At 39.7% G+C, this 14,155-nt stretch overlaps 3 protein-coding genes across 3 annotated transcripts; 1 reads left to right on the top strand and 2 right to left on the bottom strand.

The window, feature by feature from the left end:
• Positions 1 to 1,039: 1,039 nt before the first annotated feature.
• Positions 1,040 to 2,560, top strand: LOC125010982 (zinc finger protein OZF-like). The gene has a single exon (XM_047589960.1). The coding sequence runs from the start codon at positions 1,052 to 1,054 to the stop codon at positions 2,375 to 2,377; it is 1,326 nt and encodes a 441-aa protein (XP_047445916.1). The 5' UTR covers positions 1,040 to 1,051; the 3' UTR covers positions 2,378 to 2,560.
• Positions 2,561 to 4,156: 1,596 nt separating this feature from the next.
• Positions 4,157 to 6,449, bottom strand: LOC125011004 (zinc finger protein 239-like). The gene is made up of 2 exons (XM_047589993.1): positions 6,381 to 6,449; positions 4,157 to 6,056 (listed from the first exon to the last, which is right to left on the bottom strand). Exons 1-2 carry the CDS (start codon positions 6,397 to 6,399, stop codon positions 5,038 to 5,040), a joined length of 1,038 nt encoding a protein of 345 aa, XP_047445949.1. The 5' UTR covers positions 6,400 to 6,449; the 3' UTR covers positions 4,157 to 5,037.
• A 2,677-nt stretch (positions 6,450 to 9,126) lies between these two features.
• On the bottom strand, positions 9,127 to 10,544 carry LOC125011024 (zinc finger protein ZFP2-like). Its single transcript, XM_047590015.1, has 2 exons — positions 10,266 to 10,544; positions 9,127 to 10,139 (listed from the first exon to the last, which is right to left on the bottom strand). Exons 1-2 carry the CDS (start codon positions 10,435 to 10,437, stop codon positions 9,421 to 9,423), a joined length of 891 nt encoding a protein of 296 aa, XP_047445971.1. The 5' UTR covers positions 10,438 to 10,544; the 3' UTR covers positions 9,127 to 9,420.
• Between the last annotated feature and the right edge of the window lie 3,611 nt (positions 10,545 to 14,155).

Here is a 14,155-nt window from a genome sequence, read left to right as displayed (position 1 = left end):
CAAATCCAGTTGCCTTTTTAAAAACCTTAATGAAATTAAAACTAATACACGTGTTTTACGTTTTGTTTTGTTTTTTCTTTATCCCTCCAGACATCCCACAGCAGCAGGTTGTCATTGACCAGCAGCTCAGGAACCAGGGGAGGAACTTCAGTCTGGACCAGGAGGAACCAGAACCAAACAGTGACCAGCTCCTCTCTCCCAACTCTCCTCTCCGAGATGAGGAAGAAAAAAAACGGTCTGTGTTCCCGAGATGAGAAAGAATGATATAAGATTGTAGTTACTACCCTGCTGCATTACAAAGAAAAGGAAAACTTAATCATTAATTATAAAATTGAACATCAAACACAGGAGAAATGCTGCAGCAACACTGACAATGATTCTGGTTTTGGGCTCATACTTGGTGTTTTCTGAATATATGTGAGTTGTGAAGGTGAAGTAGAGGCTGACTCTTCATCTCTGCAGTGTAGTGTATGCTCTTAGAGGGAAATGCATAAAGATAAACATGCAGTAAGGAGGTGGTTTAGCTTCCACAAGTCCAACAAACACTTCTAATTGTCTAATACAGCACATGTTTATCAAGTCTGTCTAATATTAGATTGAGCAGGTGTGTATCTGGTTAACATTAGATCACCTGCATGTTTTAAATGATGAGTGTGTGTGAAGTGGGCAAATGATAGTGATCACATAGACACTGATGAACAGTGAAGATGAAGATGAACTAAAAGAGTGAAGATGCTTCTTGAATGTTTTGTTCACTGAACCTTTCTAACGAGAGTGTCAGAACCCAAGAGTCGCTTGCATTGCTCGCAGATAATTTGTCACATTTGCTGTAGAGCCCCGCTATTGGTTCAGATTAGTATATGTTTGCTCAGATGTGTCATGTTGTGTCTGCACAGAGGAGGAGGTTCTCACTGAGCAGCAGCTCTGTAACCAGGAGAGGAACTCCAGTCTGGATGAGGAGGAACCATTGATAAAAGAGGAAATGGAGGAGCTAGAACCTCTACAGATTAAAGAGGAGCCAGAGGAACCAGAAGAACCAGAGCCTCCACAGATGAAAGAGGAACAGGAGGAACCAGAATCTCCACGGATTAAAGAGGAACAGGAGGAACTCTGCAGCATTCAGTGGGAAGAACATCTTGTATTGAACCAGGAGACTGATTCCTTGATGGAGACTCCTACTGATGAGGAAAGTGAGCACAGTGAACCAGAACCAAACAGTGACCAGGACATCTCTCACAACTCTACTAGATATGCAAAACGGTATCCAAAGAAGGGACGTCATAGAGACATAAGCCACAGTATCAATGTAGGCAACTCTCCCATTTCAGAAAGTCAGTGTGATACTAATGACGGTAAAAAGTCTGTAATGTGTGACGTCTGTGGAAAAACCTTTAAGAATAAGTCCAATATGAAGAGACATTACAGAATCCACACAGGTGAAAATTATTGTTGCAAAATATGCGACAAAGTCTTCGGTCGTAGCAGTAATTTGACTGTCCACATGAGGAGTCACACAGGTGAGAGGCCGTATCCTTGCATAACATGTGGGAAAAGTTTCACGGTGCATCGTAATTTAATTTCACACATCAGGTCTCACACAGGTGAGAGGCCGTTCCTTTGTGAAATATGCGGTAAACGATTTACTACTTCGTCATCATTTGGAAAGCATATAACAATCCACTCAGGTGAAAAGCCGTTCTCTTGCAAGACATGTGGAAAACGTTTCAGTCAAAGTAGTATTTTGACTAAGCACATGAGGACTCACACAGGTGAGAAGCCGTATACTTGCACAACATGTGGGAAAACTTTCAGTCTAGGCCATAATTTAAATATCCACATGAGACGTCACACAGGTGAGAAGCCATATCCTTGCAAAACGTGCGGGAAAGCCTTCAGTCAAAGACCTAATTTAGTTATTCACATGAAGAGTCACACAGGTGAGAAACCCTATCCTTGTACAATATGTGGTAAAACCTTTAGTCAAAGACCAAATTTAGATATCCACATGAGGACGCACACTGGTGAGAAACCACATTGTTGTGACACATGTGGGAAAACCTTCAGTCAGAGTAGTGCTTTAACTAGGCATATGAGGACTCACACAGGTGAGAAACCACACTCTTGTGACATGTGCGGTAAAGCCTTCAGCCTTAGTACCACTTTAACATTTCACATGAGGACTCACACAGGTGAGAAGCCGTACCCTTGCACAACATGTGATAAAAGTTTCAGCCGAAGAATGTATCTGACTCTCCACATGAGGACTCACACGGGTGAGAAACCGCACTTTTGTACCGCATGTGGTAAAACCTTCAGTCAAAGTACTACTTTAACAAGGCATATGAGGACTCACACGGGCGAGGAGTCATCCCCCTGAGACATCTGTGGGGGGAAAAAAATCCGGGAAACAAAGCTTGAAAATACATGTCAGAATTGGTTCAGAAGAATGTATCACTATGATGAAATCCCTGTATTCCCACATTTGAAAAAAATTCACAAACCTTCCTCTCTGTTGCTTCATATGTACGTCCTGTTTCTGTTGATTAAAATTTTGATGACCTTTTTGTTTGCTTATTTCACTTTCATGCAAACATTAAAGATCCTTTAGAAGCCGTTCTTACCAGCGGTAACCTGCTTTCACATTTTCAAGTTTCTCATTTTCCCTGAAGAAAAACATGGTTTTCTTTTCAAAGAACTTGTCTGTTTTTTTTGTGAAGTCATTCAGATGCAGGCTACATGGTGGTTTTACTAACACTGACTGATACACACCAGCCAGTGGAGGAGTCAGCTGTGTTTCTGTTTCTGATGTTCTGCTAACGATGAAGAAGTTTACATACATTTTAATAGCTTATTTGGCAACGCTTCCTTTAAAAAGTTTAACTTGCGTCAGATTTTTCACAAGTTTCTAACAATAAGTTGCAGACAAAACTGGGGGAATCGAGTCAGGTTTGTAAACTTCTGTCAGTTCTGTCCACACATTTTCTTTCAGATTAGGTCTTTGTGTTGGTTGTTCCTATGCTTCAGCTTTGTTCTTGAGAAGTATACTTGGCTAAGTGTCCATTTGTAGATCCAACCTCGGCTCTGCACTCAAGTTGATGTTTATTATGCCAGTTAGCAAGTCACCAGCCTCTTAAGTGAATTATAAGTGAAATAATGCATCAATTCACAATTGATAAGAATGAATTATATAATGTACACTTTCAGAATATTGGCAAATGCATTTTTAACAGTCCTGTCTCTTATATTATTATTGCTGATGACACTTTATTTATTTTGATAAAGTAAGTCCATATGCAGAGAAAAAATAATGTGACCGTGTTACAGCTACCTTAGATGGTTCATAGCGTAGTCATCAAACATGCAAAAGTTGCTTTTAAACTTTAGATTAACCACAATAGTACAAGTCAAAATAAGCCCACAAAGGGCCACAGGATCTGTTGTCTCCACTCTAACCCTACACATGACAAACTAATCTCTAATCAGAAAAAAAAAAACAAAAACAAAAGAAAGTCTGAACCCATCAAACTTAATGAACTGCAAAAAAAAAAAAAATAATAAAAAAATACATAAACAATGACTCCTGCTGGAGAGAGAGACAGAGTCATGTCTCCTCCCTGTATTTATTGGATCCTTCCGATTACCTTAGATCAGCTTCACATGAGGGAGAGACCTCATGACACCAAGTTTAACCGTTCTTCACCTCTCTTGACCAGCAGAGGAGGAAAACCAGAGTCTGTAAGACCCCCCACCTGGAGCTCACACAAGGAGAGGTCACTTCAGCACCGGACAGCGTCACAGGGGACACATCAACTTGATGTTTCAGGGCTTGAGGCTTTCACTCTCACAGTATGGCTGCAACATTTTGACAGGACAGAGAATAAATAAATAAATAAAATCTTTGACAATTCTTCTTTGATGGTTTGTTATGTTGGTCAGTGGAGTGTTTTTTTTTTTTTCGAGATTTCTTTTTTCTTCATCAAGCCAGCAAATCAATACTCCCCTATAACAACAGATATCTCTGCAAAAAACAATACATAAGCATCTTTGAAATAGTGTCACACTTCATATATGTACAAGAGTGGAACTAGAAAAGGAACAACAATGTTCACCTCTGAACGTTTTTACAAAAATATTATGAAAGTGAAAATAACACAACTTGAATCTTTAAATGTTTTATTCTTGCCACAAGGATTCACGAGTACTCATGTGATATGCCTCAAGTGTAAAGTTATTCTCATTTGGAGTTTCATGGGAACCTTTCCATGGAAATTCTTCATATTCTACAAAGACCCAGACACTCACCTCTCACAAATGATTGTGTGAATGTATACACAGCTTCTGAGCTGTTTTTGTTTTTTTCCAGCACTAAGAAGGTTGTAAATCTTTTCACAGGTGGCACAGAGGTATGGTCTCTCAGTTATTTATTTATTTTTTTAGGCTTTTCCTACAGCTGCAGCAAGGGTATGGCTTCATATGTGATATTCTAAATGGGTTTATGTATGTAGTGTTTTGCCCCTCACCTGAATTCTCATGTAAATCAGGACTGAAAATTTTCCAGTGTATTTCAATAGTATGGTTTCTCACGTGAATGGACTGTCTTTTCAGTGACACATGTTTCACAAGAATCCTGACTGTTATCATGTACACAGTGCGATTATTTTTTTTTTCCCCAAGGAAACCAGTCACACAGTCTTGCGGACATAACACTACACAACTGCGGTTTGTGTGAGGTGACTCACTAATTAAGACATCAATTATTGTTGGTGTTGAAATGTCTTTTAATGTTCACATAAATAACTCGGCTGTAATATGAATAAAAGGTATTTTTTACTTGCTACCAAACATCAGCAGCAGCATTTCTAACCTAATAGAAGGACACAGGGACACCTCATGGATCATTCAGTGTAATCGTTTTCAATGCACCCATTGAACATCATTTCATATGAATGTCCAGAAAAAAGAAAAGCTACTAAAAGTAAAGACCCAACATTTTTTTTAAAGCTCGGCTTCCAAGAGATTGTTTTTGCAACACACGTTTCAGGAGGATGATTTCTCACTTGTGTGCCTTTTCGTGTGATTGTTCAAATTACCCCTTTGACTGAAGGATTTTCCACATATTTCACAAGAATACGGCTTCTCACTTTTGTGAGTTCTAATGTGGACAATCAAAGCACTATTTTGCCTGAAACTCTTACCACACGTCTCGCAACAAAATGGCCTCTCACCTGTGTGAGTCCTCATGTGTGAAGTCAGATACTTACTGGAAATGAATCGTTTCCCACATGTTTTGCAAACATATGGTCTCTCGCCCGTGTGAGTCCTTAAGTGCAGGTTTAAATTACTACTTTGACTGAAACTTTTCCCACACATTTTGCAGGAATACGACTTTTCACCTGTGTGCGTTCTCGTGTGGACATTTAAGTTACTACTGTTGCTGAAAGTTTTCTCACAGAAGTTGCAACAATACGGCTTCTCACCCGAGTGGATTGTCATGTGCTTTGTTAATGCAGACAAATCTGAAAAGCGCTTCCCACAGATATTACAGAGGTACGGCTTCTCACCTGTGTGCGTTCTCATGTGGACCGTTAAACTACAACTTTGACTGAAGGTTTTTCCACATGTTCCACAAGAGTACGGCTTCTCACCTGTGTGAAATCTGTGATGCTTCTTCAATTCTGAGTTGTTCTTGAAGGCTTTTCCACAGACGTCACATGTTACAGACTTTTTACCTGTGTCAGAATCCCACTGACTCTCTGAAATGGGAGAGTTGTTAACATTGTTACTGTGATTTGGGTCTCTTCTTCTGTGGCGTCTCTTCTTTGGATTCATCTCTGCATTTGTAGTTGATCCTGAGTCTTGATGTTTGTTTCCTTCCTGATCTGGGGTCTCAGGTGTAGCAGCAACAAACTGCTCTCCATGCTGACTGCTGCAGGGTTCCTCCTCTTCCTCTTTAATCTGTGGAGGTGCTGGTTCCTCCTGGTCCAGACTGGAGTTCCTCTCCTGGTTACAGAGATGATGATCAGTCAGAACCTCCTCCTTCTGGATGTGTTGTGGGTCTGAAGAGATAAAGAGACACAACACAAAGGTTACCAATGTGATGACTGGAAACATGAGCGAAACACTCTTGAGTCCTGTTCATCAGTGTCTATGTGATCACTATCATTTGCCCACTTCACACACACTCATCATTTGAAACATGCAGGTGATCTGATGTTAACCAGAAACGTACCTGCTCAATCTAATATGAGACAGACTAGATGAACATGTGCTTTATTAGTCAAATAGAATTGTTTGTTTGTTCTCTTCTTAAATTTTATATTTGAGCAGCGGGGTAGAAAGTACAATCTTATATCATTCTTTCTCATCTCAGGAACTCAAACCGTGTTTTTTCTTCCTCATCTCGGTGAGGAGAGTTATGGTTCTGGTTCCTCCTCGTCCAGACTGGAGTTCATCCCCTGGTTCCTGTGCTGCTGCTGCTGCTGTGGGACGTCTGGAGGAACAAAGAGACACAACAAAAAGGAAAATGTGCGCAGCAGTGTGAATTTCATTCATGAAGACAATGACGAAAAATATTTGTCAACAAGGTAAAATTAATATCTGATGATAAAAACTATGATGGAATGTGTAACGTTTTCCTTTTAATGATCTACTAGAATATTATTTGATAAAATGTTATATGAGTATTGGACATTTAAAATGCATCATCTCTTACTGTCTTCCAAAATGTGCGTTGCTGTCTGATCTCAGTAGATATCAAACCTACCACAAGCCCTGTGAAGTCAGAATAAACATCATCCTGATATTTATGCAGCCTCCATCACAGTCAGTAAGGGATTAGGAAGTTTAACAAGTCTCATCTAAATACTTTCCAAGTTTAATAGTGTACTGTTTATAATAGCATAGCATTTAGCAAACAAAAATTGTTCACAATTGTACTTCCTGGAATTACTCATTCTTGTGTATGAGTCCAAATTCAAAATAACACAGTAAATCAGCTGCACCGGCTTCCAACCAAAGAAAAAGTGTAATGTTTTTTTTGTTTTGTTTTGTTTTTTTTTAACCCGAGCTGTGCTTCCTCTTTTATTTATCTGTCATATGATCCAACTTTATAACTTAGCAAGGGCAGCACAGCAGGCTGATATCCAGCTCTGGAGAGAGATGCTTAGAGCTCAGATTGAATATTCTGTTTCATATATAAGCTTCAGTACATTGATCTGAAGTGAGAATAACTCCGATTTGTTTTGTCTAAAGACGATAAATAAAATAGCTGTCAGAATTTGTGCTAGTTAGCCTCTTAGCATGTTATCAACCTTCAAGTTGAGTCTCTTTCCTCTGTTTCTCCTTTATACTGTGTTTCTATTCATTAGTTAGTTCATTCAGATCATTCTGGTTCTACTCACCTATATCTCAGGTTTCCAGGTGATATCCAGCAGTCTGCGCTGACGATCGATCTCCGAGGCCGTTTTTTTTTTAAATAAATAAAAAAAAAAAAATCATAATAAAAATAAAATCACTTCCGCATGGTGTCACACTGTGAAGGTCCGGGCGAAGCAGGGAGTAAACTTTTTTTCTTCTTCTTCTTCTTCTTTCTTTTTCTTCTTATTGGCGGTGTGGATCTTCTTATATTCTCAGTGAAATCTTTTGATATGTTTCTTATTTTGCTGTACACAGAAAATAACCGCAAACATTTATAATAAAAACCTTTCTAACACTGATTTAAACACGGGATTTACAAGGGAAGGAGGAGCAATGCTCCAAAATAGATAAATAAATAAATAAATAAATAAATAAATAAATAAAAAATGGTAGGCTTCATGAATCAGATGCTTTTTGACAAAGCTTGAATCCATTTTTTTTGTTCGTCCACTCTTTGATGCAAGAGTTTGAGTTACGTTACTTAAAGTGTTCATATGAGTGTTATTTAGTTACTCAGTTGCCTTAGATTTTAATCATCTACAAGGAAAAACACTAGCTTAGTTACACATAAAAGATGAAATGAAATAATAGAAGCAAAAAATCGTACAAAAATGTTTCAAAACTAGCACAAATGTAGGAATGGAAGGAAAGGAACAGAGGCATGAGTAGAAATGTATAATGTTCATAAAGGATTAATAAGGTGCAATGATGTGCTTTAACTTGAATAACAGAGTTGCACAAACTGTTGGGTAAGAAGTCTTCCACCCCTGTGTGTCCGGTCATTGAACAAACTATCAACTGTATCACGTCATAAGTTAAAGAGTCTTCTTGGTGTAAAATCTTCAACTCTGCATGTGAAGCTTTTGTACTTTGTGGACTGAAGCCTTTGATGCTGCTGCTGAATCCAGAGACAGAAGTCAGACTCAGTCCAGTTTCATTGAGTTTAAATCTCAGAGCTGAGACACATCACGCACTGATTACATCAATTCACAGAGAAGAAGAAAACTTCACTGTGAGCTGCAAATATCAGAGAAACATGGAACCTAAAACTAAAGCAGCTAAAAGGAACTCAGCCATCCTCGATTTTATTATTAAACCTGTGACCGGAGGAAAATGTTTCTGCTCTGATCTGATTTTTATTTCCCCTAAAGCAGGGTCTTTAAAACAATTTGAGACTATTTGAATATTTGAACTCAGTCTGAACAATCTCTGTGGGTCTCACTTTAGGCGATGATGTGCGCTTAAACTGATGGACACCGTTTGTCATCAGGATGCTTATGATGAGGCTGAAATGAAAAATCATTAAAAAGCAGCGCCATCCGGTGGTGAGTCACTTCAGCTGGAAAGTGGATGAGAGCAGGAGGCTGCAGGTGGAAGAGGCAAAAAGCTGCAGCCACATATTTATGCATCACAGCTTGGTCTGTTTTTTCTTCTTACCTCTTTCATGAATTCTTCTGAGCATATTCAATAAACACTAATTGGCCTAAAAGGCAACAAACTCCAAAAATATACAAAAACAAGTTGGGGAGCAGATGAAAGTTGACTGGAAAGAAGAAAACGTCATCACTCGTCCGAGAATCGGTCAAACCGTTGGTCATGTTTCAATGCACCAAGCACAGTACACAGAAAGATCATCTATGTCAGTCATTCAGGAGGACATTGTGATTTTCCATTATTTCATCTAAAACAAGACAAAAGACAGAACAAGAGTAAAATTTAGAGTTTCAGTTTAATCTTTTGTTCCATACTCCAGTCCAGTTTGTGGTGGTTTACCAACCTCACACAATTTGACAATGTTGACATGCAATAAAGTCACTGATACATTGTCAGTTTCTAAACATGTTGGTACATTTTGTGAAAGAGTTGTTTTATTAGCCACACATTTTCTTTTTCTTTTTAACTCTCACCACTAAAACACAGAGTGGTTATGTCTCATCTTCTCCGGCCCTGGGGCTCCTACACAACATTTAAGTTTAGAAATAAAGGCGCTCGTAAAGCCGTCCTCTACAAATCCTGTCGACGCCGACATCTCATTCTACCATTTGCGTGAGTCCGCATGTGCAAATTAAGATTCCCAAACTGAATGAAAGTTCTCCCACATATTTTGCAATGGTACGGCCTCTCGCCTGTGTGAATCCTGTCGTGTAACGTCAAACTGTGATATCGCGTGAAACTTTTACCACATGTTTTACAGCAATACGGCTTCTCTCCCGTGTGGGTTCTGTAATGTATCTTCAACACAGACTCAAATTGAAAGGCTTTTCCGCAAATGTCACACGTTAAATACTTTTTACCCCTGTCGGCTCCACGCCAACTCTCTAACGTGGGAGCGGTGTCTACATTGTTACTGTGACTTGTGCCTCTGTTTCGTCTCCTCTTTGGCTTCAGCTCCGCGTTTCTAGTCGATCCTGAGTTCACATGTTTCGTTCCTTCCTGATTCGGTCTCTCGGCTACAGGTTTGTTGTGAGAGAGGAGCTGGTCACTGTTTGGTTCTGGTTTACTGGGCTCCGTTTCCTCATCAATAGGAGTCACCATGTAGTAATCAGTCTCCTGCTTCAGTGCAGCATATTCTCCCTGCTGAATGCTGCGGTGTTCAACGTGTTCCACTTTAACCTGCGGAGGTTCTGGTTCCTCCTGGTCCAGGCTGGAGTTCCTCTCCTGGTTACAGAGCTGCTGCTCAGTGGGAACCTCCTCCTCTGTGCAGACATGTTTATGTGGAAGGTCTGCAGGGACAAAGAGACACAACATAAAGGTTACCAATGTGATGATGGGAAAACGTAACTTTCTAATTTTGGCTAATTTCTTTGAAAAACCAGAGTGATTGTAAGGGTCATTCTTGTTCTACTCACCTGTTCTGTGTAACTCTATCTCGGGTTTCCAGGTGATATCCAGCAGTCTGCGCTGACGATCGATCTCTTTCTCGTACTGGACGACAGTTCTTTGAAAAAGTCCGAATATTTCTTCAGCAGCAGCAGTTAGTCGCTCGATGATCAACTCTCTGAAACTCTCAGCTCCAGACATTGTTACTTCGACACCGTAAAAATATTTATCTGGGACACAAACACGCAAAACGCTCCTGGCATGGCTTTAAGAAACAAAGCACTTCCGCCTGGTGTCCCGTTATACAAGTTCCGACAGAGGTGGAGGGTTAACTTTTGGTTCCGCTATATTTTTAAAGTCTCGTTTTTGAAATCTGTATTAAGAACGTTTGGTCTTGTGGGTAAAATAACCCGATGTAAAGTTCATCAAAGAAAAAACTGTCATGTTAAAAATGTTTTCAAATAACTTGAGTGCTTGTTTAGCGACACGGATGCAGGCTATATGGTGATGTTACTAACACTGACAGATACACGACAGCCAATGGTGTAAAAAATCAGAATTACAGCAGCTCCTACTCAATGTGTTTAGAAGAAAGAGCAATTTATGTAGAACGAATATGTAAATTAAGTAGAAATTTGAATAAGAATATGCATCAATGTAAAAAATATCAATATCAATACATATGTGCAAGTACAAGTTAACACGTGTTCTTTGCACAGTGGGAAATTATTGCACATGGTGAGTTCAGAGTCCAATAAATGTATAAAGAAATGTACAAGTTTATAACAGGAAAGTCAACATGATTTATATGATTTATTGCACAATCTTAGTAAAAATATGAGTTATTGCACAAGAAGAATTTATTCAACCATCTGATTAGTGTCTGACACTCAGAGTGAGTCAGCTGTGTTTCTGTGAGGACGTTTACATACACTTTTTTAGTATTTGGCAATGCTGCATTTATATAGTTTACCTTGGGTCAAATGCTTAAGGTAGCAACAATAAGTTGCAGTGATTTTAACTCATTCCTCCTGACAGAACTGGAGGAACTGAGTCAGGTTTGTAGACCTTTTCTTCTCAGTTGAGTTGAGAGCTTTGTTGTTGTTCTCAAGAAGTATGTTTGGGTCAACGTCCATTTATAAACCAAGCTATGTCTTTAGATGTTGCTTCATTATGTCTGTGAGGTAGAGACCAGAGCCCTGAACACCTTTGCAGGTTCCACCCCCACCCACTGGTTCAGGTATGTGGACGACACCTGGGTTAAGATCAAGACAGAGGAGGTGGAATCTTTCCCACAACACATCAATGCAGTGGACAACAACATCAAGTTCACCCAAGTGACATCAGCAGGGATAGTTTGGCCTTCTTGGACTGTCTGGTGCACAGTGAAGAAGACCGAAGCCTCAACATAGAAGTATATAGGAAACCCACTCGCACTGACCAGCACTTGTTATTTGATTCCCACCACCCCCTGGAACGCAAACTAGGAGTTATCAGAACCCTCCAGCACCATGGATGGTTGGGAGAAGGAGGGGAAACACATCAAACAAACCCTCAATACAAGTGGATACCCCAACTGCGCCTTTGATAAAGGCTTAAGAAGATATCCCCAAAAGGACAGGGAAGAGGAGCGCAGCAAGAGGAAGAACATCGTCATCCCCTACATGGCTGGTGTATCAAAGAAACTGACGAGAATTTTCAGAAAACACCACATTCCAGTTTATTTCAAACCTGGCAACACACTTAGACAGAAACTGGTCCACCCCAAAGACAAAACACCCAGATAGACACAGAGTAATGTAATGTATGTTGCTCAGTGCAGTGAGGAATATGCAGAATTGTACATTGGTGAAACAAAATAACCCATCCACAAACGTATGGCCCAAAACATAAGAGCCCGCTCAACAGGGAACACCTCAGTGGTCTGTCTCCACTTGAACTTGAACTCCCCTCAGGGTTGTATCCACAGAGTTTTCCTATTCAAACCTCAACTTCCCACCAGTCTCTGAGAACTGAGGAACCTACTTGGATGAGTGGCGAAACGTCTTCAAGAAATTCTACGAGTCCAGTTGCCTTTCTTCTTTTGGATTACCATGACCTGCATGAATGAGAGCCTTCACAGACATATCGTAATTTATTTATTTTTATTTATGTATCACCTTTACCTTGACGATTGTTACATGGTGGAGTTCCTCCTTGTGACCAGTAGAGAGTAGTAAATGTACAAAATGTCCTGTTATATGTTGCCAACTCAACTGTCATTAAAATGGCTGTGTTGAAGTGTTGCTGTTGTATAACGTATAATTATTATTATTTTTTTTAATTAATTAATTTATTTTAAACAGGTAAACAGGTGGGCAGAGTGGGGGAGGGATCGTCACACTCATATTTATTACACAACCACTTGACATAGTCTTATTGTTAGAATCTGTATATGAGATGAAAATACCAGTTGGTGCTGATCACTGTCTGCATCACTACCACCAAGACTCAAGACTCTTGTAGTTCTATTAATCACTGAATCCATCCGTCTCTGACAACAGAAAGTTGATTCATATAACACCATGTCATCCTTCTTTTACAATTTGTTAGTGTCACCTCTAAAGATTAAAAGTAGAAAAAGAGAGAATTTCTCAGCCTATAATATATTTATACTAGGCTCTATGTGACTACAACTCAAACAAAAATAAAATGTCTGTACTTGTACACTACCAGTCAAAAGTTTGGACACACCTTATCATTCAGTTCAATGAGAAGGTACAGTATGTCCAAATGTTGTCTGGTAGTGCAGGTATCCTGTACAGTTACACGTATCAGTAATAGTGTACATTAATTATCCAGTTCAATGTGACCTGTGCATCTCCTGTTCATATCTCTTTGTGTGTTCTGCTATTGTATTGGAAGTAGTTATTGACTGTGTCATATCTGCATATATTTAACAGAGTGGAACTAGAGGACAATGAGGTATTCCTCACTTCGTACTGTTTTATTAAAACATTGTGGAAGTGATGAAGAATAAAGTTGAATCTTTGAATTTGGTTGCCCTTTTGGCTAAACACAGCGCTCGTGAAGCAAATCGCCAACAATGTCCAGACTGAGCTTGTGCCAAGCTAGAAGCAAAAGGAAAGGTGTCATCGGCGCAGTCCTTGTTTTGTCATTGAATGTATGTCCAAGCTCTCACAGGGAGAGGCAACTTCAGCACTGGACAACTCCTCTGTACCCCTCTCTATGTCCAAGCTCTGACTTCAGCACTGGACAGCTCCTCTGTACCCTTCTCTACTGCCAAGCTCTCCCAAGGGGAGGTAACTTCAGCACTGGACAGCTCTGTATGCCAGACATATACACACAAGCAAACAGTTCCTCCCCAAATAGTCTTTTGTCAAAGACTGAAACCATCTGCTTCAAGTAAAAGAGCTAAACCACCACCATCTTTTTTTTTTGCAAGCCAAAGGCCGTTGCTCAAAGCAAGAAACTATATTTGAACTTGTGACATCCTCTGCAACTTCGGAAGAACAGAGTGACACCAGAATCTGGAAGTAAAAGGAACTGCTGAAAACTTCCATGCAAGCTCATATGCAGACTGTCTGGGAATCAGTGTCACTTCAGTTGCAGCCAAAACCTTTCCACCGGGTAAATCAATCAATGTCAATTCTCCTAATGGGAAAACGGGGACAAACTCCCACAGCCAGTTCACCTGAAAACAAGTCTAATTCCACAAAGACTTGCTGCAATAATACACCAATATCTGTAATGCCAAAACAGCTAGATCTGTTATCTAAGGTCCCTCCAAAATGAAATGAAAGGTTCACTAAGATTTTATGGCCGTTACCAGACAATGACACACAATAACTCACTTCAGGCTTGTGCAAAATTGCAAACTTGGAATTTCAGTATAATTCATTTGAAGAATTTGTATTTG

The sequence above is a fragment of the Mugil cephalus genome, chromosome 7 (assembly GCF_022458985.1).
Source record: "Mugil cephalus isolate CIBA_MC_2020 chromosome 7, CIBA_Mcephalus_1.1, whole genome shotgun sequence".
NCBI classification, from domain to species: Eukaryota; Metazoa; Chordata; class Actinopteri; order Mugiliformes; family Mugilidae; genus Mugil; species Mugil cephalus.
This window is presented reverse-complemented; position numbering and strand designations above follow the sequence as displayed.